Source organism: Saccostrea cucullata, unplaced genomic scaffold (genome assembly GCF_032062105.1).
Source record: "Saccostrea cucullata isolate Sc308-1 unplaced genomic scaffold, CSIRO_AGI_Scuc_v1 ctg1298, whole genome shotgun sequence".
Classification (NCBI taxonomy): Eukaryota; Metazoa; Mollusca; class Bivalvia; order Ostreida; family Ostreidae; genus Saccostrea; species Saccostrea cuccullata.
This window is the reverse complement of record NW_026924450.1, coordinates 97790-124570: the sequence shown is the minus strand read 5'-3', so window position 1 is coordinate 124570 and position 26781 is coordinate 97790. Positions and strand designations below refer to the sequence as shown.

Below are 26781 nucleotides of genomic sequence, written 5' to 3'. Positions count from 1 at the left end.
GTTTATAAATGTTTTTCTCTGCTAAATGCTTCATCGCGCTTATACTGTGCCTATTATGACGTCACATTTGTGTTTGTGACGTAATACATCGACCGGGTATAGATTTACTGACCGGGTATGGATTTACAACTGACCGGGTATAAGTAATCCACCGTCTTCACGTGACAGACTTCAACCAATCGTAAGCCAGGATTTCACGGAAAAATCGACAGAGGTGGGGTAATGTATATTTCCATTCATCTCATGGACCATTCACGTTTTGAGACGTTTTGCTGAGTTTAGTCCGCGTTCCTTCACGGCTAGTTCACGGTTGTTGTCCGTTTTATCACGTTCTGCCACGTTTCATCACTGTCCTCACGGCAAACTAGGGTGTATGGTAGCCGTTTCCTCGCGTTCAATCGCGGTTCGTCCCGGCATGTTACGGTTTATGGTCCCGGTGCGTTGCGTTCTACTACGGTCTGACACGGCGCACGCGGTCTGAGAGGAAGCATATAAAAGCCGGACACTGCAGAGAAGTTTCAGTATGGATCCATATAGATCTCCGCCTTTTCATCCTTCTTATTCGTCTCATTCCTAGTTGCTGCACTCCTGCCTCCCCTCTCTGTAACTGATGCTGGTTCTCTTCATTTTGACGAAGTGATTTTAGGTATGCACCCAGCAAACACGCAAAAATAAAATCTTCGTCTTCGGAATTCATGATGTTTTATCTTCGAAGGGTCATGATACAATGATTGTTTCTGGTTTGGAGACCTTCTCTGATACAAACGTGATCCATAGTTTCTCGGCGTCCATGTTTCATACGTAGAAAGACTTGACAGAACGTGAGAAACGTATAAGAACTTCATAAGAAGGCGAGAAACGAGAGGGGACCTATCAGAACGTAAGAGGCCTGGGGGGAACGTGCTGGCATACGTGGCAGAACCGTAGTGCGCCGTGGAGCCTCCGGCACTCCACGGCAACTTCTTCCTACGGCCTATCACGGATCCGTAGAAGACCGCAAAAGAACTTGTCAAGACTTGGATATAGAGGAGAAAATAACCAAAATCTCACGGCGCACTACGTTTCGGGCAAACAGGGCTGCCGTGGCTGCCGGGAACATAGTGTAAACGTAGCATAAAGGAGAAAATATTCAGTGGATGTAAATATATATATAAATATACAACTACCATAAAAAGGAGAACAATAGACAAACATGCGCTGACTATGTATTAAGCCTGTATAAAAGGTGGGCGTACTCATTATCCTATGGAGATTCCTGATAGGATGACCCCTCCCTATAAAAAACGACTTCGAACTTCGTTAATACCAGGGACCTAAAATACTAACGGGATAGGCAACTCCTTCATCGCCATGTTTATTTACCCAAAACATCACGCACAACACTACAAGTTTTTCAAACTACGTTTTATCCCAGTAAATAGGGTGTTTTCTGATTAATATCATTTATTCCTTTTATGTATTGGAATTGATTTTTAATAAATTTTAAATCATTGATAATAATATAAATTAAATATAAAGAAAACAAACATCGAAATCGGCGATTTCTTGGAAATATGGCCGATCGGGGCATGTGTTGATTTTAAATATAACAAAATTACTACGAAGATAAGGAGTATAATCCATGTTAAAAACAAATCTTGAATGATTTTTTGACAGATAATTAAAGGTTTTGATCTATAATACGCGATATCATTAGAGATATAATTAATTAAAGTTGACTAACGAAATCCCGCGACTTACGAGATATCGTGAGACTTGCGGTAGTTGCCTATCCCGTTAGTATATATGTCCCTGTTAATACGAACTTTTAATTAACGTAATTACACAAAGTTGCAGTTCAGACTTTGTAGAATTATTTTAACGAACTAATACAAAAAAGTCATTGTATAAACTTTTTACTAAATATAACAATTTTACTTACTAACTAAAGCAAGTTTTCCGGAATATGATCATGTTGGGTTTCATATGTTAGTATTTAGTATTTCCGGTATGATGGCGTCCTTAGATGTAAACGAATACGTGACTTTAGTTAAAAATTTATGTCTATTATATTGATATTTCAGACTGCCCGGCTTAGTCATTATTCTCACAGCAGTTTAAAATGAGTTCCCCGCTTTCAAGTCTAAAGAAACCGCATAAAAATCCGCTTCTTTTAGGGTAAGTTTTCATTAATGTTGGCTGGTTTCTGCATTACACATTTCAAAAATAAGTACTTCAGCCTGTTTTTACAGTATGGTTAAACTTGTTACTAATTCACCAAAAAGACAATATATGTGATCAATATTTTAACTACATTTTTTGAACTCTTTTCCTGCCATTGGATTTTTAATGATCTCAGGGAGGGAGGGTGTATGTGTGTTGGAGGGGAGGGGGGAGAGAAATTATGTGAAAAAACCCTGACAAACATAACAAAATTGATATTGTTGTACATTCTTCTTGTAAAACACAGTTTAGTGACAGTTGTGTCAAGTAAATATATATAAAAATCTATACTGTTGGTTGAAACACAGGGCTCGACATTAACGCTTGTCCGCTTGTCCGGTACCAATGAAAAATAAATTCGGACAAGTGAATATTGCTGGGCACTTGTCCGATTGGACAAGTGCATTTTAACGTAAAGGGGTCTCTAAATAATAAAAACACCGACTGTTGAAAGCTAAATCGGTAGTCTCAAGACGGAAGCTGTACATAAAATCCAAACTTTGATCCCGATTTATATCACTATATTAATATTGAGTTCACATTCGATCGGGATCGAAATTCACTAATTGCATAATACATTACTGAAAAATCATGGAAGATACGAAACGAAGTGTGAATATTGTTTGATGTTGACAGGTTCACTTGATGACATTTATGTTATTGTCAGGACAGAAAGCCTAGATTAAATTTTCGTTTTATGTGTTTAATATTGTATTTATCAATAATATACATGTATATATCTAGAATCAATAAAGTGCATGACGTGTAAATAAATGGATTGAATTATAATTTTCAAGTTGAAACTATCGAACTTTATTGAAAATTTTCGGACAGGTGAAGTTGAAATTCGGACAAGTAAATGTCTTGGTCACTTGTCCGAATGGACAAGTAGGAAAAAAAGTTAATGTCGAGCCCTGAAACATGTGCGTGTAGTGATGTACATTATTATTTAGGATGATGAACATGGCCTCTGAATAAATGGACTTGGAATACTCTAACATTCTATGGTTAATATTACAAACTACAGGTAACTCTTGATGGCTCGAACTTCGATCTCTCGAAGTTCTTGATCGCTTGAAGTGAGTCTCCGGTCCCGAAATTTTTCCCTATATAACTAAGCAAATTTACTCTTGATTTCTCGAACTCTTGATCTCTCGAAACCCTTGATCTCTCGAAGTAAAATTGCAGTTCCGCTGTGCATATTCTATTGAAATTCACCCTTGATACCTCGAAGTGGCTTTGTGTATACAGAGTTACATAATTAGCAACTTTACCTGGACATTTAATGACCCCAGGCAGAAGATGCGGGTCTCGTGAAACAGGATGTTTATTCAGGTGACACTTAATCTGCAAGGTGATAATTGATTTATAATTAATCTTATGGTGCCTATATGCTATCAAAATAATTATCATTGTCTGTATTATGATAATTCAGAAACGTAGTGTCGATGAGAAATTGTAATTGCAGATTACGAGACGAAACAATCAATGAATTAAATTTTTATTTCGAACCAGTTTCAAAGTTTAACGAAATATGAAAATTCAGAAACAGCCTCGCTGTCAATATGACGACTTTTTTGTACAAACAGAATTTCGTTCAATGCGCATAATTGGAAAAGTCAGAAATCAATGCTATGTACCACGCGACACTGGTCTATGCCGTTTTCATGTAACGAACGAGTAGAATGATATCCGTATGATATTTAAAAAAAAAAAACACGAAAAGATGATGCACATTTTTTGCTTTACTCAGTTTAATAAATATTCACTTAAAATACGAAAACATATCTTTATTTTCTAAAAACCACGTGTAAAAGGTAAGAACTGCATGAAAATCATTACATCCGGTATGACTAATTTTAAAACTCGAACTCTTGATCTCTCGAAGTTTTTCTTCGGTCCCGCAGACTTCGAGGTTTCGAGAGTTACCTGTATATATTTTTTTTTTATGATTGAAATTGCTTATCCACCTATCAATACCTAAACTGGGTAAGAAAGTTTCCAAGAATTTGGTTAATTGTAGTCATCACGAAGAATTGAGACAGGTGCTTTTTTAGACTAAGGTTATGATAATGCCCATTACCCAGAGCTGGTAGTACACATGTATGTATATTTTTACTGACAAAACAGTATTGAGTTTTTGTCCTACAAAAGAAAAATGGTTATAATATTATAATTTAAATTAGTGACTCAGAGTCAAATATCAGCTTCAGTCAAACTTTTATCTTGAACTCAATGTAATTAAAAAAAAATGTTGAGGTAACCAAGAGTTCAAGTAGTTGCAGATCTGTAGCATTATGGTTTATATAGTAGTCTTGACCATATAAAACCATAAAGCTACAGATCTGCAGCTAGAGTTAAAGATATTGAGGCTAAATTCAGTAAAAATTATGACTATCCATGGTATATTTTTTTGATTTATTATTTGAGTTTGAGAATGCAAAGTTCAGCTGTATGATTGTATTTATTATAATTTAACTAAATATTCCTCCAGAAGACATGATGATTTGAGTAACCCAGGCTCCAAGGAAAGGTAGAGGTGTTTTACATTCAGAGTTTAATGGTGTGTGACATAATATTGTCTGAAGAAAAGGGTCTGGAATTTGATGTCTTTAATCTGAATGTGTTTGTATTTGCTGTGAAACATCTAAAATTATCATTGACAATTTTAAATGACAACCATCATGACCATTGACAAGCTTTTAAAAACAGTTTTAAAAAATATACATTACAAAGCAGTTGGGATTAAGTCAGCTTTTACAACTCAGGTTGGGAATACACTGTAAAGAATTTCACTGCAATTTTTTGTGACTTTTAATTTGCAAAGATATGTACATCTAAACATAGTGTGATTGAATAGCTTTTGTTTTAATCTGAAAAGAAAATAAAGTTTTACTTAATGATACCACACTGTCACTTATTGGTAATGGAAAGTACCACTACATAAATTGCATTTTGTTTGTGAGACACTTTTTAGACATACACACAATTCAATTATTTAATTCAAGGTAATAGGTTCAAGGTAAATTTAATTCAGATAATATGTCTGAATATGGCATAAAAAGTACATGTACATCGCTCTTTTTGCTTTTTCATTAGGAAAGTGGCAAAATTATTTGCTAGCCATTTTAAAAATGCAAAAAGAGTAATAAATATTGTGAAATCACTTATTTTCATAGGGGGTTAATTTTCATGGTTTTCAAGGAATGAAAAGAACCGAAAATTTATGTCCACCACAAAATGCAATTTTACACATAAAATACTACTGAACAGACTTCTTCAATAAGGAAAAATCAAATCCCCATGAACCAATATATTTTCCTCAAACCACGGAAATTTGACCCCTCGAAAATAGGTGATTTTACAATAGCTATTTTTATGTATTGACAACTGAATTGCATGCATGTGAAAAGTAAATTTGTATATTGATAACTTCTTACCTTAATGCTAATTAAGATGCATAACACTAAATCATATATAATAATATATATAAACAATATATATATGATAATTATGATAATTTATTTCAGTTCCAGGAGTATGCCCTTTAGGAGCCCTGCCTACTCTGGTAAGTGTCGTTAGTATTCTAGACATATACACTGATGGTGATTTATGTCATGCTTCTATGCCAATGACTGTGTACTCACTGTGTACCCATTGATTGAGATACACTCAAACTAAATAGTCTCAATCCTCATTATAACTGAGGGAAAAATATAAATATACTGTAAACGTATTACATTTGGCGGTGTATTCTTTTTAGCGCTTTTGGCGGAAAGGAACTTCCGCTAATTCAAGTACAACGCTAAATGTCTTGCACATATATACATAAATAAGAACATTGAGAAATGCGCTAAATCAAATCTACGCTAACTCGTTCAAAAATCAATTTCCGCCAAATATCGTGCACGCTAAATATAATACATTTACAGTAACCTGTGGATTCCATTTAAATATAAATAGATTTACCGTTTCTGATAGTTTTATAATTAGATTAAGGCATTTTTTTCATTTATTATATTATTAGCGTAATTTCTGTAAAATATTCAGGTTGACCTTAGAACTGTTTTAAGAACCCTCTCTACACTGCACACTAAAGAGTGCTGATTCTAAGGTATTTTTCTGCAGTTAGAGTGATCTGCCCTTTGATCTAAATTCAAAAAAAAATAGAAATTTACAATATATTACTCAATTTGTAATTAATTAAAGTATTTTTGTCATTTTAAAAGGCCAAGATAGATTAACTGAATGTGTTATTTACATGTATTTTCTCAAATGAAGTAATCGGGAGGTCGTGAGTTCGTATCTCGGCCGCAACTGACCTAGTCGTTAAAATGGGTAGCAACTGTTCCTTCGCCATGCGCTCGGCACTTTGAAGTGAAAGTTGCGGGTCCTTCGGATGAGACCTTAAAAACCGAGACCCCATGTCAGCGGCAGGGGTTGGCACGATAAAGATCCCTCAGTGCTAAATGGCCCTGAGTGCCGAGTAAAGGTCAAAATTTGAAGCCCTTCATCGGCATACGGTGACGTCTCCATATTGAGTGAAAAATTCTTGAGAGGGACATTAAACAATATACTATCAATCAATCAATTGAAGTATTTAACATTGATTTCTATTCACTGATACTGTGTTGTCTTTGAACTTTTCTCCTGGGGGTAAATGCCACGCACCATATAGTAAAAATTGAATAAATAAGCACAATATCAACTCCTTTATACAATATATTTTTCTCAATGTCCAAAAAATATTTTGCACTTGTGTCGAGAGGGTCCTTAAGACTGATTGCCATTTTTTTTAGCTTTCTTAAATGTCTATAAGCATAATAAGTAGCGGGCAACAACATAAGTTATGAGGTTGCAAAATGAACTATTAAGTATCAAAAGAAATCAATAAATAAAATCAATTTAAATCCCTGATAAAAACTTTCAAGGTTAGTACATATGAATAGAATGATGTAGATGGCTGAATTTCAATTGATGACATCTGCAGTGCACATGTCCGTGGCTTTACCTCAGGATAAATATTCTTTATAAATCTTCTATCAAAAGCTTGTCCTTATTAGGGGGTTTAATATCAACTCCCTTTGTTAGTTTAGAAGCTATTTTATATGAATTCCAGGTTTAAAGGTTACAGTTAGGCCATTTAATTATATGTAATATACACTGTAAGCTATCTTAGAAGGGGATTATTTTAGTGCTGGACTTTGTGTTTTGCCTTTAATTTTTAATTGTCAGCAACTTATTGACCATGTCTTGTCATTTCTTGCCTTGGAGAGTTCAACTTTTTATTGGTAAGTGTCTTTTTTTTAGGTGAGGATGGAAAGGGGTGGGGGGGGGGGTATCTGTTCCAATTCATACAAAGGTATTGCATTACATGACATTGTTAAATATGTTTATAGCAGTACAGCACATTGTTTGCAATTGAGTTATGTGCTTTGATAACAGATTATTGTTCTTTCTTCTTCAAAGTCCCTTCTTTACATCAGTCCTCTCTTTGAAAATAATAATGAGCTCTCTGCAGTTTCATAATTTTTGTCTCAGCAAATATGAAAATCTCCCAAGATCAAAAATATAATCTGTCATTTATTCAAAGAAAACTCAAGGGAATACCACATGTATCCTTATTTTTTGTCTTTCCTTCAAGAACTTGCATTTTTTGCAGAGGATGAGAGTCGTTTACTTGATGAAATCACCACCAACATGGCGGCCAGTCGGCTGAAGGGGAGCCACACCAGAGCTGACCCCTTCCACGGGGGGCTGCCCAAACTGGACACCTCCCGACCGCACGTCACCCACAGTACACCTGTCCCCAGGATCAACAACCCCCCACTGGGTGTGTATCTATTATATAAATGGTGCCTGTTTTGGAGGGTAACAGTATAACTTATTTAATGACTACAAGGTAAACAGTCAAAATGTTGTCCCGAGGTAGTGGGGGAGACCTGGGAAACTGTTGCCCGAGGCCGAAGGCCTCGGGCAACAGTTTCCCAGGTCTCCCCCACTACCGAGGGACAACATTTTGACTGTTTCACCGAGTAGTCATTGAATAAGTGTTTTATTACCTAACCTACTATACTTAATTAAATTGGAATAAAAGCACACAAACAATCAATAAAACATTTTCACAACTGTTTATTCACATACTATACTTGTCTATTAAGAGCCATTCTCTGTAATGACTTGAACTTTTATATAGGAGCTGTGGCACGCATAGTCTCAGAATTTCTCCAAACTCTCTACGATAAAAGTCTTTGATACCCTAAACTGAAATCAGGCAAAAATTGGTTGCTATGATTTACAGTTACCATGGCAACATGTCTTAAAGTTCGAAAAATGGCATTTTTTAACATGTTTAGAGCCCCATAGTTAACATTTGCGGCAAAGTTTCCAAAAGTTGAAAGTCAGATGTCTCAAATGCATGATAAACATGTTTGGTAAATTAACTATTACATACGTTACTATGGTAACAAACTATTCAAAAGTAAAAATAATATTCATTGAATTTTATAAAGTCATACACGTAAAAATAAAAAGCAATTATAGGATGAAATGTGACCAAATAATAGAAAAAAGAGCCTTGAAACATATACCAAGAACAAAATATGATATTTCATTTTGGTTGGCAGTGGTTGCCAAGGTTTTTATACCACAGAGAGCCTTCAAAGTAACACTCTGTATGTTTCAATCTGATCATATCTTTTAAAAAAGCGCATTTTCTCATAACTGATGATCAATTTTTGAAGATGTTGGTGTGCTCCTAGTTTTCCCATTTGAAAAAATTCAGTTTAGATTCTTTAAATAGAGCGTTGCTATGGAAATAAGCAGAAAATATATGCTTAAATACCTGAAAAATATTTTCTGTCCTTGGATACGTACCCTTAAATGTAGATTCCCAAAACTTTTATGATTAATATTTATTAACAGCTTACCTGACTTTTAATTTTGACTATCATCCAATCTCTAAGTGGATGCAAGAAGTTGGCACACAGGGTTTAATATTGATATAAAGTTCACAAATTCGAACATTTTCCCTTCTTGGTAACCATAGCAACAGTGTTGTTTTCTTCATCAAATTTTATCAATATATGATATTCAACTTCAGTTCTAACAGATAAGTATGATTCAAGCTGAGTCATTTAATTTGTTTCTTGGTTATATGGCAATTTAATTCTTAATGCAGTGAAAAATAATTCACTTTTAAGCACTGGTACTTTGTTTCCATGGTAACACTGCAAAGTAGCAACTATACCCAATTTTTCTTATGGTTTTGGTGTTGTAAGGTCCTAAGGATGCATATTTTGCCAATCTTGAATTTTCATGTTTCTCCTCAAGACAGTAGCATTAACCCAAACTTAGTTACTGGTTTTGCATGGTAACACTATGTTACCATGGCAACCATAAAGGTTATTTATAGAATAATATTGCTTATACTTATATACTTATGGTCAAACATTTTCATTGTTTTTCTTAAGTCGTTGATTGAGTTTGAGCATGTAACACCTACCATTAGTGAATACGGAGTGTTTTACAGCATATTTCAGCATTTTAAATGTATTCCAAATGTATCCTTGGTTACCACTTACTTAGAGATATATTCTAAACATTTTCTTTACAATATAAGTGACATCAAGGTGTCATGTTTTTGTGAGAATGACTTGTTTGCTTTTTCTAGTTTTTATTAAGCCACAGTCAAGATTTAAAGTGGCTGAAAATCTTGATTTTTCAAACTTTTCCGGCTGTTGCCATAGCAACCGAGACACATAGCAACGAAATTTTGTTTGATATTTGTTTCTGGTGTCAAGTACTAAGCATGGGTGAAGTTTCATCAAAATCGGTGACAATGCGTGGCAACGAAGTTTAAGTGGTTACAGAGAATGGCTATTAATTAGCTGAACACATAATATAAAGATTGAATTAATATTTTTAATTTAAAGTAATACTTAATAAATGGATTGTTTGTGTGTTTTATTTAAATTTGATTAATTATAAAGCAGGTAAATAGTGATGTCGTGATCATCAAAACGCTTGAATATCACGATGACGCTAATTAAACAGTCAACAGTTCATTCTGTGGACCGGTCAACAGTTCACTGTTTCATGACCACGCAAAAACATAAAGTAAACCATGAAACAGTTCAAAATGCCTGATTAATGCCTTAATTAATTTATATAGTAGGTTAGGTAATAATTGAAATTGACACCCCAAGGAAAACCATTGTCAACTGACGCGTCAGCGGAGGTTGACAATAGTTTTCCGAGGGGTGTCAATTTCAAAATTCCAAAACAGGCACCATTTATTTTATTATATACTGAATGTCTTCTTGATTTACTCTGTCAGCAATACAAATCGTCGATCGCCTTTTCGTTCACGTTTAGAAAGCTTTCAAACTCCCCGCTACTTCGAAAAAGATTTGATGACCTCTTTATTGTTTATTTGATACTCTACATGTCCTTTATCATCTAAAGTTTCGTTATTTCTGCACTCACAAGCATGTTTCGTCTGTCGTTTGTTGTTTTCAAGTAAGCTTCATCGGACGCAAGCTTTTATTGACGTCAAGTTTATTCTGGTTCTTTCAAACGCGCAAATGACGTTTTGAGAATTCTACTGTGAACCGTACGCGCATTAGGCATTACCGTTGTGTTACCCGTTGTCACGTGTGTTGCTAAGGCTGAGGGTAATAGAACAGATTGTTAACTGCGTCTAAACCAATCAGATTTTAGTATTTAACATGAAAGTATAATAATATAAATTGTGTTGATATAGTTAAAGTTCTACTGAGATTTAAAAAAAAAAGATAAAATATTGATTGATGTCCTTCTTTACAGAGAGATTGAAATCCTCGTCGTCATTTATTGATGACACGCCCCCTGATAATGCTACGTTTTTGACAGGTATCAATCAACCCCTTTATGGGTGTGGCTATGGTCTAGACTTTTATATACTCTATAGCGCTATCTTCCATCATAAGCTATTCTTTGTAGATCTGGACTTTTCAATATCATACTATCATACTATCATGTATAATTTTTTTCTCCCTTCAGATTAATTTGTTTATTTTATCATTATATGTACATGTACATCGCAAAGTTACTGGGGCTCCACTCACCAGATTTCTTCTTTGAATCAGGATCCCTTTTATTTAAATGCTTACTTTAGATTCCTTTACATTTATGTATTTACTTTTGTCTGATATAAAAATTCTTCTACCTCAATCAATCATAATGGTTCTTGGTTTATAATGCTGCTATCAGAATTTTTTCCCGACCTTTCATATTCTTTCCTGACAAATTTTATATAATATAAATACATGTACCTTTTCCAATGTGTCTATTGTTGAATTCTCCTGCCATTGCTTTCAAATTTTCTTTTATCTATTAAAATATATAGGTACACATGTATATGATATACTAACCCTTTTATAACTGTGCAGTACTTAGTTTGGGATTCTTATTCATTTTTAGCTCACCTGAGCCGAAGGCTCAAGTGAGCTTTTCTGATCACATTTTGTCCGGCGTCCGTCTGTCTGTCTGTCTGTCCGTCTGTCTGTCTGTCCGTCTGTCTGTCTGTCCGTCTGTCTGTAAACTTTTCACATTTTCGACTTCTTCTCAAGAACCACTGGGCCAATTTCAATCAAACTTGGCACAAAGTATCCTTGGGTGAAGGGGATTCAAGTTTGTTCAAATGAAGGGCCATGCCCTTTTCCAAGGGGAGATAATTATGAATTTGTTAAAAATTAATGGCATTTTTAAAAAATCTTCTTCTTAAGAACCACTGGGCCAGGAAAGATGAAACTCATGTGGAATCATTCTCAGGTAGTGTAGATTCAAGTTTGTTCAAATCATGACCCCCGGGGCTAGGGTGGGGCCAAAATGGCCGACCCAAGTTTTACATAGGAATATATAGGAAAAATCTTTAAAAATCTTCTTCTCAAGAACCACTGGGCCAGGAAAGATGAAACTCATGTGGAATCATCCTCAGGTAGTTTAGATTCTAGTTTGTTTAAATCATGATCCCCGGGGCTAGGGTGGGGCCAAAATGGCCGACCCAAGTTTTACATAGGAATATATAGGAAAAATCTTTAAAAATCTTCTTCTCAAGAACCACTGGGCCAGGAAAGATGAAACTCATGTGGAATCATTCTCAGGTAGTGTAGATTCAAGTTTGTTCAAATCATGACCCCTGGGGCTAGGGTGGGACCAAAATGGCCGACCCAAGTTTTACATAGGAATATATAGGAAAAATCTTTAAAAAAAATCTTCTTCTCAAGAACCACTGGGCCAGGAAAGATGAAACTCATGTGGAATCATTCTCAGGTAGTGTAGATTCAAGTTTGTTTAAATCATGACCCCCGGGGCTAGGGTGGGGCCAAAATGGCCGACCCAAGTTTTACATAGGAATATATAGGAAAAATCTTTAAAAATCTTCTTCTCAAGAACCACTGGGCCAGGAAAGATGAAACTCATGTGGAATCATCCTCAGGTAGTGTAGATTCAAGTTTGTTCAAATCATGACCCCCGGAGCTAGGGTGGGGCCAAAATGGCCAACCCAAATTTTACATAGGGATATATAGGGAAATCTTTTAAAATCTTCTTTTCAAGTACTTCAAAGCTATGACTAGTGATATTTATATGGAATCATCCTCAGGTAGTGTAGATTCTAGTTTGTTTAAATGATGAATGCCTGGGGGGGGGGTTGAAATTCAAGCCCAATGCGCTCATATTTATATGGAATCATCCTCAGGTAGTGTAGATTCTAGTTTGTTCAAATGATGAATGCCTGGGGGGGGTGAAATTCAAGCCCGATGTGCTCAGGTGAGCGCTGTGGCCCCTGGGCCTCTTGTTTAAAGTATCTCATACTTATTATCTTACTCAATTATCAAAGAAGTTATTATAGAATACATGTATACTGAAATTCAGGTAATATCAACTACAAGATGAAAGTACAATGTAAGTTTATTTTCATACTACATGGTGTAGGATTTAATTTCATACTAACCATGTATTAGACAAGAGTATGAATAAGTGAACAATTCAAGGTAATGACGACTTGCTTGTTTTAAATTGATGTAATGTTCTAATAATGTTTGTTATCTGTCGTAATTGATTTTGTTTGATGTGTGTTAAGGCTTTAATTCTTGCTGTAAAATTTGCTAGGATATTTAAATTTGAAATCTCTTACATTGTGTTGCCATATTGATGTATTAAATTGAAAAATGATAATTAGTATGAAAGAGAGAATAAATCTGAGGCAAAATCATTATGTCTTCAATGTGCATGATTCTTCATGAAGAATCTGGATTTCTAATACTGTACATTCCAGATGAAGTTAGATCTGTCCATCTTTAAAGAAGCCAGGGGCATTGAGCTTGAACATGCTTTCTTAAGACTGTTTCAGTACTTAGTCTGTTTTAAAAAAAAATTGAAAACCATTAACAACAATTATTTTCAGGGAGAAGTTGATTAAACAGGCAATCAATTTCTATTGACAATAAGTGTATACAACTTAAACTGCATCTTTTAAAAAACTAAAAGCATCATAAATGGCAATAGATCTGATAGCTCATCCATTCAAATTCAAGAAGAAATTGTTTTATGTAACATTTGTTTGACTGTATTACACGTTCCATATCTTTGACTGTATTACATGTTACAGGTATTTGACTGTATTACATGCTACACGTATTGAACTGTGTTACATGTTACAGGTATTTGATTGTATTACGTGTTACATGTATTTGACTGTATTACATATTACACGTATTTGACTGTATTACATGTTACACATATTTGACTGTATTACATGTTACACATATTTGACTGTATTACATGTAACACATATTTGACTGTTTTACATGTTACATTTATTTGACTGTATTACATATTGCACATGTTTGACTGTATTACATGTTACATGTATTTGACTGTATTACATGTTACATGTATTTGACTGTATTACATGTTACATGTATTTGACTGTATTACATGTTACATGTATTTGACTGTTTTACATGTTACATGTATATGACTGCATTACATGTTATACATATTTGAATGTATTACACATTTTTGTTCTGATTGTTTACAGCGCCCCCTAGTGACCAGGAATTGATGTCCTCCATGATGGCACGGATCAGTATACTGGAGCAGAAGGTTCAGACTCAGAGTAAAGAACTCACGGAAAAGGTAGGTCAGACTCAGAGTAAAGAACTCATAGAAAAGGTAGGTCAGACTCAGAGTAAAGAACTCATAGAAAAGGTAGGTCAGACTCAGAGTAAAGAACTCACAGAAAAGGTAGGTCAGACTCAGAGTAAAGAACTCATAGAAAAGGTAAGATCTAGACCAAGGCAAAGAAACTCAGTGCCAAACCCAGGCAAAGAAACTCACAGAAAAAGTAAGATCCAGACCCAGCTAAAGAACTCACAGAAAATATAGTCAAATTAAGAAAGAGGAACTCACAGAAAATGTTAAGTCAAGCCAAGGCAAAGAAACTCAAAGAAAATGTGAAGTCAAACCAAGGCAAATGAACTCACAGAAAAGGTTAAGTCAAACCAAGGCAAAAGAACATACAGAAAATGTTAAGTCAAACCAAACCAAAAGAACTCACAGAAAGGTGAAGTCAAACCAAGGCAAAAAATCACAGAAAAGTAAGGGTCAAACCAAGGCAAAAGAACTCACAGAAAAAGGTTAAGTCAAACCAAAGCAAAAGAACTTAGAGAAAAGGTTAAGTCAAACCATGGCAAAGAAACTTACAGAAAAGGATAAAGTCAGACCAAGGCATAAGAACTCACAGAAAAGTTAGAGTCAAACCATGGCAAAAGAACTCACAGAAAAGTAAGGGACAAACCAAGGCAAAAGAACTCACAGAAAAGTTGGAGTCAAACCAAGGCAAAAGAACTCACAGAAAAGGTTAAGTCATACTAAGGCAAATGAACTCACAGAAAATGTTAAGTCAAGCCAAGGCAAAGAAACTCAAAGAAAATGTGAAGTCAAACCAAGGCAAATGAACTCACAGAAAAGGTTAAGTCAAACCAAGGCAAAAGAACATACAGAAAATGTTAAGTCAAACCAAACCAAAAGAACTCACAGAAAGGTGAAGTCAAACCAAGGCAAAAAATCACAGAAAAGTAAGGGTCAAACCAAGGCAAAAGAACTCACAGAAAAAGGTTAAGTCAAACCAAAGCAAAAGAACTTAGAGAAAAGGTTAAGTCAAACCATGGCAAAGAAACTTACAGAAAAGGATAAAGTCAGACCAAGGCATAAGAACTCACAGAAAAGTTAGAGTCAAACCATGGCAAAAGAACTCACAGAAAAGTAAGGGACAAACCAAGGCAAAAGAACTCACAGAAAAGTTGGAGTCAAACCAAGGCAAAAGAACTCACAGAAAAGGTTAAGTCATACTAAGGCAAATGAACTCACAGAAAAGGTTAAGTCAAACCAAGGCAAAGGAACTCACAGAAAATATAGAGTCAAACCAAGGCAAAAGAACTCACAGAAAAGGTTAAGTCAAACCAAGGCAAAAGAACTCACAGAAAAGTTAGAGTCAAACAATGGCAAAAGAACTCACAGAAAAGTAAGGGTCTAACCAAGGCAAAAGAACTCACAGAAAAAGGTTAAGTCAAACCAAGGCAAAAGAACATACAGAAAATGTTAAGTCAAACCAAACCAAAAGAACTCACAGAAAGGTGAAGTCAAACCAAGGCAAAAAATCACAGAAAAGTAAGGGTCAAACCAAGGCAAAAGAACTCACAGAAAAAGGTTAAGTCAAACCAAAGCAAAAGAACTTAGAGAAAAGGTTAAGTCAAACCATGGCAAAGAAACTTACAGAAAAGGATAAAGTCAGACCAAGGCATAAGAACCCACAGAAAAGTTAGAGTCAAACCATGGCAAAAGAACTCACAGGAAAGTAAGGGTCATACCAAGGCAAAAGAACTCACAGAAAAGTTAGAGTCAAACCAAGGCAAAAGAACTCACAGAAAAGGTGAAGTCAAACCAAGGCAAAAGAACTCACAGAAAAGGTGAAGTCAAACCAAGGCAAAAAATCACAGAAAAGTAAGGGTCAAACCAAGGCAAAAGAACTCACAGAAAAGTTAGAGTCAAACCAAGGCAAAAGAACTCACAGAAAAGGTTAAGTCAAACCAAAGCAAAAGAATTTAGAGAAAAGGTTAAGTCAAACCATGACAGAACTCACAGAAAAGGTTAAGTCAAACCAAGGCAAAAGAATTTAGAGAAAAGGTTAGGTCAAACCAAGGCAAAAGAACTCACAGAAAAGTAAGGGTCAAACCAAAGCAAAAGAACTCACAGAAAAGTAAGAGTCAAACCAAGGCAAAAGAACTCACAGAAAAGGTTAAGTCAAACCAAGGCAAAAGAACTCACAGAAAAGTTAGAGTCAAACCAAGGCAAAAGAACTCACAGAAAAGGTGAAGTCAAACCAAGGCAAAAGAACTCACAGAAAAAGTTAAGTCAAACCAAGGCAAAAGAACTCACAGAAAAGGTTAAGTCAAACCAAGGCAAAAGAACTAACAGAAAAAGTTAAGTCAAACCATGGCAAAAGAACTCACAGAAAAGGTTAAGTCAAACCGAGGCATAAGAACTCACAGAAAAGTTAGAGTCAAACCAAGGCAAAAGAACTCACAGTAAACGAAGGGTCATACCAAGGCAAAAGAACTCACAGAAAAGTTAGAGTCAAACCAAGGCAAAAGAACTCACAGAAAAGGTTAAGACAAACCAAGGCAAAAGAACTCACAGAAAAGGTTAAGTCAAACTAAGGCAAAAGAACTCACAGAAAAGGTTAAGTCAAACCTAGGCAAAGGAACTCACAGAAAAGTTAAGTCAAACCATGGCAAAAGAACTCACAGAAAAAGTTAAGTCAAGCCATGGCAAAAGAACTCACAGAAAAGGTTAAGTCAAACCAAGGCAAAAGAACTCACAGAAAAGGTGAAGTCAAACCAAGGCAAAAAATCACAGATTGATTGATTGTATATTGTTTAACGTCCCTCTTGAGAATTTTTCACTCATATGGAGACGTCACCGATGCCGGTGAAGGGCTTCAAATTTAGACCTATACTCGGCACTCAGGGCCATTGAGCAGTGAGGGTTCTTTATCGTGCCAACGCCTACCGTGACACGGGACCTACGTTTTTAAGGTCATATCCGAAAGACCCGTGACTTTCACTTCAAGTGCCGAGCGCTTGGCGAAGGAACAGTCACTACCTTTGTTTACGTCTTAGGTGTGACGCGGCGCCGCGATCGAGAATCGAACCCGGGCCTCCTGATCACGAAGCGAACACTCTACCACTAGGCTACCGTGACCGGTAAAAATCACAGAAAAGTAAGGGTCAAACTAAGGCAAAAGAACTCACAGAAAAGTTAGAGTCAAACCAAGGCAAAAGAACTCACAGAAAAGGTTAAGTCAAACCAAAGCAAAAGAATTTAGAGAAAAGGTTAAGTCAAACCATGACAGAACTCACAGAAAAGGTTAAGTCAAACCAAGGCAAAAGAATTTAGAGAAAAGGTTAGGTCAAACCAAGGCAAAAGAACTCACAGAAAAGTAAGGGTCAAACCAAGGCAAAAGAACTCACAGAAAAGTAAGAGTCAAACCAAGGCAAAAGAACTCACAGAAAAGGTTAAGTCAAACCAAGGCAAAAGAACTCACAGAAAAGGTTAAGTCAAACGAAGGCAAAAGAACTCACAGAAAGGTTAAGTCAAACCAAGGCAAAAGAACTCACAGAAAAGTAAGAGTCAAACCAAGGCAATAGAACTCACAGAAAAGGTTAAGTCAAACCAAGGCAAAAGAACTCACAGAAAAAGTTAAGTCAAACCAAGGCAAAAGAACTCACAGAAAAGGTTAAGTCAAACCAAGGCAAAAGAACTCACAGAAAAGGTTAAGTCAAACCAAGGCAAAAGAACTCACAGAAAAGTAAGAGTTAAACCAAGGCAAAAGAACTCACAGAAAAGGTTGAGTCAAACCATGGCAAAAGAACTCACAGAAAAGGTTAAGTCAAACCAAGGCAAAGGAACTCACAGAAAATATAGAGTCAAACCAAGGCAAAAGAACTCACAGAAAAGGTTAAGTCAAACCAAGGCAAAAGAACTCACAGAAAAGTAATAGTTAAACCAAGGCAAAAGAACTCACAGAAAAGGTTGAGTCAAACCATGGCAAAAGAACTCACGGAAAAGGTTAAGTCAAACCAAGGCAAAGGAACTCACAGAAAATATAGAGTCAAACCAAGGCAAAAGAACTCACAGAAAAGTTAGAGTCAAACCATGGCAAAAGAACTCACAGAAAAGTTAGAGTCAAACCAAGGCAAAAGAACTCACAGAAAAGGTTAAGTCAAACCAAGGCAAAAGAACTCGCAGAAAAGGTTAAGTCAAACTAAGGCAAAAGAACTCACAGAAAAGGTTAAGTCAAACCAAGGCAAAAGAACTCACAGAAAAAGTTAAGTCAAACCAAGGCAAAAGAACTCACAGAAAAGGTTAAGTCAAACCAAGGCAAAAGAACATACAGAAAAGTAAGGGTCAAACCAAGGCAAAAGAACTCACAGAAAAGGTAAGGTCAAAGTTAGGTTAAAGAACTTATATAGAAAAGCTTAGGGCAGATCCCAGCAAAAGAATTTATAGGAAAAGTAACATCAGACCTAGACCAAAGAACTTAAGGAAAAGGTAAGGTCAAACCCAGATAAAAGATCTTGCAGAAAAGTTAAGGTTAAACCTAAGGAAGATGAAAGATTTAGTCAAAGCACAAGAATGTCAACAGAGATAAGGACAAACTCAAGACAGCAGCAAGGAATGGAAAGCCAACTGACAAGATTAAGATCCAGAAAAGAACTTACAAAAGATTTGTTCAAATTTAAGTCCACACACACACTTTAAGTATAATGAATGATTAACATGTATTAATTGTTTTACTTAGGACAAGAAAATAAAGATATTGGAGGACAAAGTAAACATAATGAAGAAAGCTCAGGGTAAACAATTAAGGTTCCTCACACATTACATTGTGCTTTAACATAATTTTTCAAATGAAACATATCTTATAAATAAATTTTTGATTGCAGGAGACATGTCCCCTCGTGAGTCTCGAGAACTGGAGAAGAAATGTCTGCTGCTTCAGCAACAAGTTCATGAAATGGAGGTTAGCTTTATACCTTCCCTTTACATAGAAATGTTTCAAAAAGAAATTTTTAGATAGCAATGTAAACATGTGTACATGTTTTTTGTTTACATTGTTTTAAGACATGGACTTTCAAATATATATCATTAAAGCTAATAAATGCCCTTTCTGACTATTTCTGTGTTTTGGTTTTTATTTTAAATTAGATTTTTTGAATACAGCATTTTTTGGTGAATTAAGCTAAAGTGTGGGTGATTGGTACAACCCCCCTCTCCTACCCCTCTGTCTTTCTCCTAGATTTATATCTAGTTTTCTGGTTACAGGCACTTTTAGCTGACTACAGAATGATGTGGGTGGGGGAGAGGATTGACATAAGCACTCTTCTTTCCCTCTCTCTCCCTGAGTTTTTTATTTATATCTAGTTTTCTGATTATAGGCGTTTCTGGCTGACTACGGTATGGTGTGGGTGTGGGAGAAGATTGACACAAGCTCTGTCTACTACAATGACAAGTCGTCAGCTGACAGCGAGAGTGATGGGGAGGAGGAGCTCTGGAGGCCAGGTATGGTACCCTCAGGATTGTACAGTAAAACTCGGTTATAACAAGTTCTGGAGGCCCGGTATGGTACCCCAGGGATTGTATTGTATTATTGTGTGTGTAGAAATACATAGTAAATCAGAATAATTCTTAGTAGGGGGGGATAAGCATTTCTGGTTGCAGTAAGATTTGTTTCTGCTTTAGTATCGTTCTAAAATTGAAAATGTTCATTTGCATGAAAAATAGTTTACTTTTTGAGTAGTAAATTAAAATTTTTCTGAGTGGAATAAAAAAGTTTCATTTAATGTTGGAGGAATGAGCATTTCAGTCCACAGTAAGAGTTGTTCCCCTTTAGCATTGTGCTGAACTTGAAAATAATCTTTATTATTAGCATGTTGATAAATTATCAATTTGATTATACTTCCTTTTTGTTTTAGAATCCTCTCTGTCCCACACTGTCCCTGCCCCAGTGACCACTACTGCTACTAGATCTGACACCGTCCAATCAGAATTCAAGGTGGACTATGACAAAATCATAGAAAACATCAAAGACCTGAATGTACTGGCAGGCGAGGGGGTGTCCAAGATCCAGCACACCAGTGATGGGGCTAGACTGAGGGTACAGAATCTTATTTTTTTCTTTTGTTAATTTTTTTTAACTACATTACGGAAAAGAACTGGTAAAAGTCAAGACATCTAAACCTCATGAGGCTTAGGATTGATTAAAATCATTGACACTTTTTAATAAAAGAATTCAAGTTTTACTACCATTCATATAGTTAATTGCATATTCTTTAAATGCGATGGACAAAAAATCAGTCAAAAAAATATAATTTCCAAATTTTTATATCAGCTTCCTGACCCTGTTCCCCTGGTTCTGTATGCTAATGGAATCATGCTGTTCAGTGGACCGTTTCGACCTTTCACTGACCCCGTCACACAACAGTGCATTCAGGACATCCATGATGGATACTTCCCTTCAGAGTTACAGAACAAGTTTCCAGATGGAGTCCCTTTTGTTGTAAGTTGTTTGTCTCTGCAGTCCTAGGTTCAAGATCATAGATATATCTAGCCTTGCAGCTTAACTGTTATGTCTACTGAATACTCTTTAGGAGTTGGAACTATGCAGTCATCTATTGAATCTACTGTATAAAATGGCATTGGTTATACCTCTTTAGTGGCTAGCTACATGAGGTATCATATCCTTCAAGAGAACAATAATACATACACCTACATGCAAACCTTTTTGATCTTGAATGCAGCCTGGATATAATACTTGTAGCATCTTAGATAAATCTGTAGGATAGTATCTGATCATTTTAGAGATTTTTTAAAGTTAAAAAAACAACACCTTCAGCCCATGATGTAAAAATATTTTCTATGAGACTGAATTTCAGTTTGAAGTCAGAACTGACATTATATTTTATCACAACCTTCCAAAATGCAAAGTAATACATTTTCTTCAATATTGTTTAAATTTATTCTGAGAGTAAAGAAAATTAATTGCAGGACGTTTGTCCAGTTAATCAAACCCAAACTACCGGTAAAAGGCTACATATACTGAGTCACAAACAATTCTGAATACAGGTAGATATATTTCCATTTTTTTAAATACAAGCAATAAATAGTATTTTTTGTCCTTACAGATCACAGATTACAGAGAAGTGTACTTCAAGGATACCAGACGAGAGGTGTTTCATGGCACCGGTCAGGTTCTGGGAGGGGAGACCAGGCCATCTAGACTGGTCCCCGAATCCAAAACATCAGAGAAAAGCCACCACGCAGCTCCTAATAACACACCAGAAAACACTCATCTCAAAATAGCTACAGAGCTACCAGGTAAGTAAGACACCACACGCTCGTAATAACACGCCAGAAAACACACATCTCAAAATAGCTACAGAGCTACCAGGTAAGTAAGACACCACACGCTCGTAATAACACCAGAAAACACTCATCTCAAAATAGCTACAGAGCTACCAGGTAAGTAAGACACCACGCAGCTCCTAATAACACACCAGAAAACACTCATCTCAAAATAGCTACAGAGCTACCAGGTAAGTAAGACACCACACGCTCGTAATAACACACCAGAAAACACTCATCTCAAAATAGCTACAGAGCTACCAGGTAAGTAAGACACCACACGCTCGTAATAACACGCCAGAAAACACACATCTCAAAATAGCTACAGAGCTACCAGGTAAGTAAGACACCACACGCTCGTAATAACACACCAGAAAACACTCATCTCAAAATAGCTACAGAGCTACCAGGTTAGTAAGACACCACACGCTCGTAATAACACACCAGAAAACACTCATCTCAAAATAGCTACAGAGCTACCAGGTAAGTAAGACACCACACGCTCGTAATAACACACCAGAAAACACACATCTCAAAATAGCTACAGAGCTACCAGGTAAGTAAGACACCACACGCTCGTAATAACACACCAGAAAACACTCATCTCAAAATAGCTACAGAGCTACCAGGTAAGGAGGGATGTTTGTTTTATAAAACATAAAAATTTATTAAGAAATTTTTTCATTAAAACCATATTTATGACCTAAAAATAATTTGTACAATATTTTTTTCATTTTTTTAAAGTTACATATTCAGTTATAAAATTTATCCTATTTTTAACAGAGCCATGCTCAAAAAATTTTAAAGTGTCATTTACCAAAAAATGACATGTATCATCTTTGCTAAGCAAAGGTTTAAGTATACAATCCACTCACCATAAAAATGGATGAGAGCTAGTGGACCAAAAACCGTTGGCTAACATAAATGAACATGTTTTAACTGCTCATGAATATGAACTTGTAGTCTAATTAATCATATGCAGTACTTAATACAGTCTGTGGTGACTTGTTTGGTTACAGGGAAGAAAATGACCGTGGGCCAGTTCCTGCAGAAATTACCCAAGTCTGTGATAAAAGATGGGAAAGTCATTGATATACGGAATGCTGTAGGGGAAAACTTTAAGGTAAATCATTGATAAACAGAACTCTGTGGGGAAAAGTTTAGGGTAAATTATCGATATATGAAACTCTATAGGGGAAAAAGGTTTAAGATATCGTAAACCAACTTTTATTCAGGACAACTTTTTTTCGCGATTTACTGGGGGTAAACTAGATCTCAAGATTTATTTTTGCAATGAAATCTTTTTTGTATATGTTGTTGATAGACTAAGAGACTTTAAAGATCGGTTCGCTGCGAGAAATATTCGTTATGTTGAGGCTCTCGCGAAACTCCAAAAACTTCTCGCACGTCAATAAAAGTTGGTTTACAGTAAATCATTGATATAAATGCGGAACAGAACTTTGTAAGGGAAAACTTTAAGGTAAATCATTGATATAGGGAACTCTATAGGGGAAAACTTTAAGGTACAGCTGTAGCAACCAGTCTGTAATTAAGAAAAGGATTTTAATATCATGAATCATCAGATATGTTAACTTTGTTCTCTTCTGCTTGTTGAGATCAAGATAACCAAGTTTGATTGTAATTTTAATGTATTGTATATGAAATTTTTTCCAGTATTCTTTATTCAATGAAGAAATAGGATTATTTTTTACAGAAAACATTTTGGCATAATATAAAATATAATTCGCTTTAACTTAAGCTTGAGCATGATAATGTATATAACACTTGTTTTATTCCACAGGATGCCAGAAGTAGTCAAGGAGTCACAGTGGTTGAGACAGATACAGTCAAGGACATCAAAAAGAGGTAAATTAGTCAACAGATATCATAAATATATATTTACGTTCACTCAAGATTTCTTCTGTATTAAAATTCTTAAGAAACTCATTGCTGTGTAACAAGCCTGGGATTCGAACCCGGCCCCCCTGATACTCTGGTCAGGTGCTCTACCAACTGAGCTATCTGGCCACCGGTGACTGAACCAGGCTGACCTGACCACACTTGTTTATCTATCAGTGAACACCCTTGTTTTAGTAACATACAGTTGAAATTTGAAAAGCTGGAAAGTTTTATGTGGAAGCTATTTGAGAAGAGTTTTGTAATGGACTTTAAAAGCTATTACATGTACATGTGCCGTTAGAGTTAACGCAGGTCTGAAGCATTAAGGGTTTTACACGAGGAGTTTTATAGACGTGATTATAACTCTGTTTTGATGGAATGAAATGATAACAAATACTTAATTTGACTTTATATGCTTTGTTTTCAGACTTGACGAAGATGAAGGCAGTCGACCAATGACGCCACGAAACATCACGACGCTACGCGTCAAGTCAGACACGGGGAATCACACGTATATACTGAAAATGAAATTCCATGAGACGATAGGAGATGTACGAAAATATATAGATCTACAAAGGTAAGGAGATATAATACTTACTTTGTCACAGAAAGTTGAGATTGGAGATAAGAAATAGGTGCACTCACATAATAGATTACACTTCTCTCTCTTTGATTTTTATCAAGGACTAGTGTTGGCAACGAGTACCCGGTTAACCGTCGAACGATGCGAGTATCGGTTAGTAAAACTGCTATTCGGTTACTCGGATAAAATAAATTCTACATATTAAAGGCATAGAAAATGAATTTTTTTATAATTTAAAATGTATACTAACTTACACATTTCCTTAATTTTAGGTACCGTTAGACTTGATCTAGTGCATGGTTGTAGTGGATCAAATTGTTTTGATTAGTTTTCACAGTTTATATAATTGATAGCATTGATTGCTTGGGGTATAGATATTTTGAAGGCCTGAGTTATAATTACCTCATTTGATAATTTAACGAGATGCCACCGCAGACATAATAAGCTTGGAGTTGTAACAAAAGAACAGCTGATTCAAAATCTGTTAAATCACCTAAGCTTAAAATATTCGGAAACCAGCGATTTACTGGACACTCCACATATTACATATGCAACTATTAATTATGGAGTATGTAAATTATTCTAGTTGATTGCGACATATTGCGGGGTCTAAAAAGGAAAGTGTAAAATAGTGATTGAGGATGACTTATTTATTTGTCTTCTTCGTGTGTCGAATTCCCTATTAATTTTCTTTATTTTAAAATCGTAAAAATGTGGCGATATCGTATGTGTGTATTGTAATTATAATGTCCCTATACAGTGTATTTTGCATAACTACTACCGATAAGTATAGAATAAGATAAATAAAAGATATTGATACTTTTACCAAAAATCATCCGAGTAAGGCTATATAAATTTTATTCCCTGGTTCTCAGGCCAATTTTCTCCAAAACAGATGCGGGAGGGCGGCATTTTATTTTTCATTTTATTGGCAATAAAGTAGATGAGGGAGGTATTTTTTTTAATTCTAATTTCCGAATTTTCTTTAACATAAAGATAATTTTTTTAATCACAGATATACTTTCCATTTCTGGTCAAAATTTCTGCTTTATCTATTGCTTAACAGCGTGTAAACATCGTAGGTAATGTCCTCGAATGTATTTTCAAACGAAGTAGCCAAAATCTCATTGTAAATGGCTACCGGAAGTGATATTTGAATACTAAACTACGAAACAAATGAGGTCAGAATTTTTTTCCCTGATTGGTCTCCGCAACACCAACTTTTTATTTTATCAAAAGTACAATAAAATCGGCAATGCGGCTACCTCAAAACGGATGCGCACGGGCCTGAGAACCAAGATTTCAATTTTATATGGCCTAACTAGGTACTCGATCGGAAGATGAAGCAAGTAACCGGTTACTAAAAATCGTCCGATTTGCCAACATTATCAAGGACCAAACTAATTCATTAAGAATAAAAAAATGCAATATTTTTAACTGTAGGTATGTGTATAATATAGAGTTGTGCAATAAATTTGGTTATGAATAGATCCTGACCCAAGAGTTATTGCCCTTTGTTATCTTTACAGGCCATCCAATTCCGCCTCATACAACATCGTCTCAGCGTACCCCAGTAAGACCTTCGACGACGAGAAAATCACGCTACAGGAAGCTGGACTCACACCCAACGCTGTGTTACATTTACGAGTGAAAAAATGATCTTACCTTTTCAAAATATCCTAGCCATGGGTTGTGTGAATGGAGGTCATACTGAATTCTTCATATTTTATATGAAAGCATTTACTTTCAATTACGTTACATGTATGGATGATAATCATGCTGACTGTTCAAAAAAAAATTTATGAACAGCAAGCTTATGAATTTTACTGGCTGTAGTAATTTTTAAAACAGCAAAGTAGATTGCATACAACTTTTTTTGTGCAATGAGAATTAATGTTTTTTCATCGTATTTTCAGATAACTTAAACATCAGATGTAGCTTGTGATTTCCCTGTGATAAACATTTTTTAAAGATTTTTTTTTTATTTAATGCAAACCGACATAAAACTGTGATGATGTACTGCTGACAGCTAATCTATACAGTATTTTTCTTAATGAATCATTAATATTACTGTCATTATAAATGTTGTAGAAGTTTGTTTCCCCGTTCGTTGTCCTATTATGATCAAAAGTAAGTGAGATGTATGTGTTGTGAGGTATAAGATGTGTTATGTATACATGTAAAGAGGTGAATGTTGTACAAGTATGAGAGGCAGATGTAAGGGTATGTTTTCTAGTCATTTCCATCCAAAATTATTGAAAAAAGACTGAATCATTATTATAAACCAAGTTCTCATTTGAACTAATTTACGTCTTGCATTTTTTGTGTATATTTGTCTTTATTTTTTTTTCTATTTCATTTATTAACAACTTTGCATATAACAAAAAAGTGAGATTTTGTGACCTGATGGACCATTTAATGAGTCATTCCAAAATAAATGCTTTTGTAGTCCAGGAGAATTTTTCAAGTCTTATTTCTGATTTAAATATTTGATATCATTAGCTTCAGTTTGGTTTTCAAATTCCAATGATCACATTGCAGATTTTCTGGTTTTTTTTGTGATTGTCTCCCTCAAAATGTTTTCC

The 26781-nt window shown here is 35.4% G+C and overlaps 1 protein-coding gene across 1 annotated transcript; it reads left to right on the top strand.

The window, feature by feature from the left end:
- Window positions 1-2000: 2000 nt before the first annotated feature.
- Window positions 2001-26649, top strand: LOC134266462 (UBX domain-containing protein 11-like). Its single transcript, XM_062748695.1, has 15 exons — window positions 2001-2157; window positions 5733-5770; window positions 7865-8035; window positions 11029-11094; window positions 14288-14385; window positions 19112-19166; window positions 19257-19333; window positions 19749-19872; window positions 20286-20467; window positions 20702-20869; window positions 21495-21687; window positions 22734-22837; window positions 23516-23580; window positions 24041-24190; window positions 25726-26649. The coding sequence occupies exons 1-15, from the start codon at window positions 2102-2104 to the stop codon at window positions 25853-25855; spliced, it is 1677 nt and encodes a 558-aa protein (XP_062604679.1). The 5' UTR covers window positions 2001-2101; the 3' UTR covers window positions 25856-26649.
- The last annotated feature ends 132 nt before the right edge of the window (window positions 26650-26781 follow it).

What these genes read in the sequence shown, in the direction of transcription:
- LOC134266462 (XM_062748695.1), top strand. Translation starts at nt 2,102, where the DNA reads ATGAGTTCCCCGCTTTCAAGTCTAAAGAAACCGCATAAAAATCCGCTT. An exon ending in AACAAGTTCATGAAATGGAG is followed by an intron (nt 19,334 to 19,748) that starts GTTAGCTTTATA and finishes TTCTGATTATAG; the next exon opens with GCGTTTCTGGCTGACTACGG. An exon ending in AATAGCTACAGAGCTACCAG is followed by an intron (nt 21,688 to 22,733) that starts GTAAGTAAGACA and finishes GTTTGGTTACAG; the next exon opens with GGAAGAAAATGACCGTGGGC.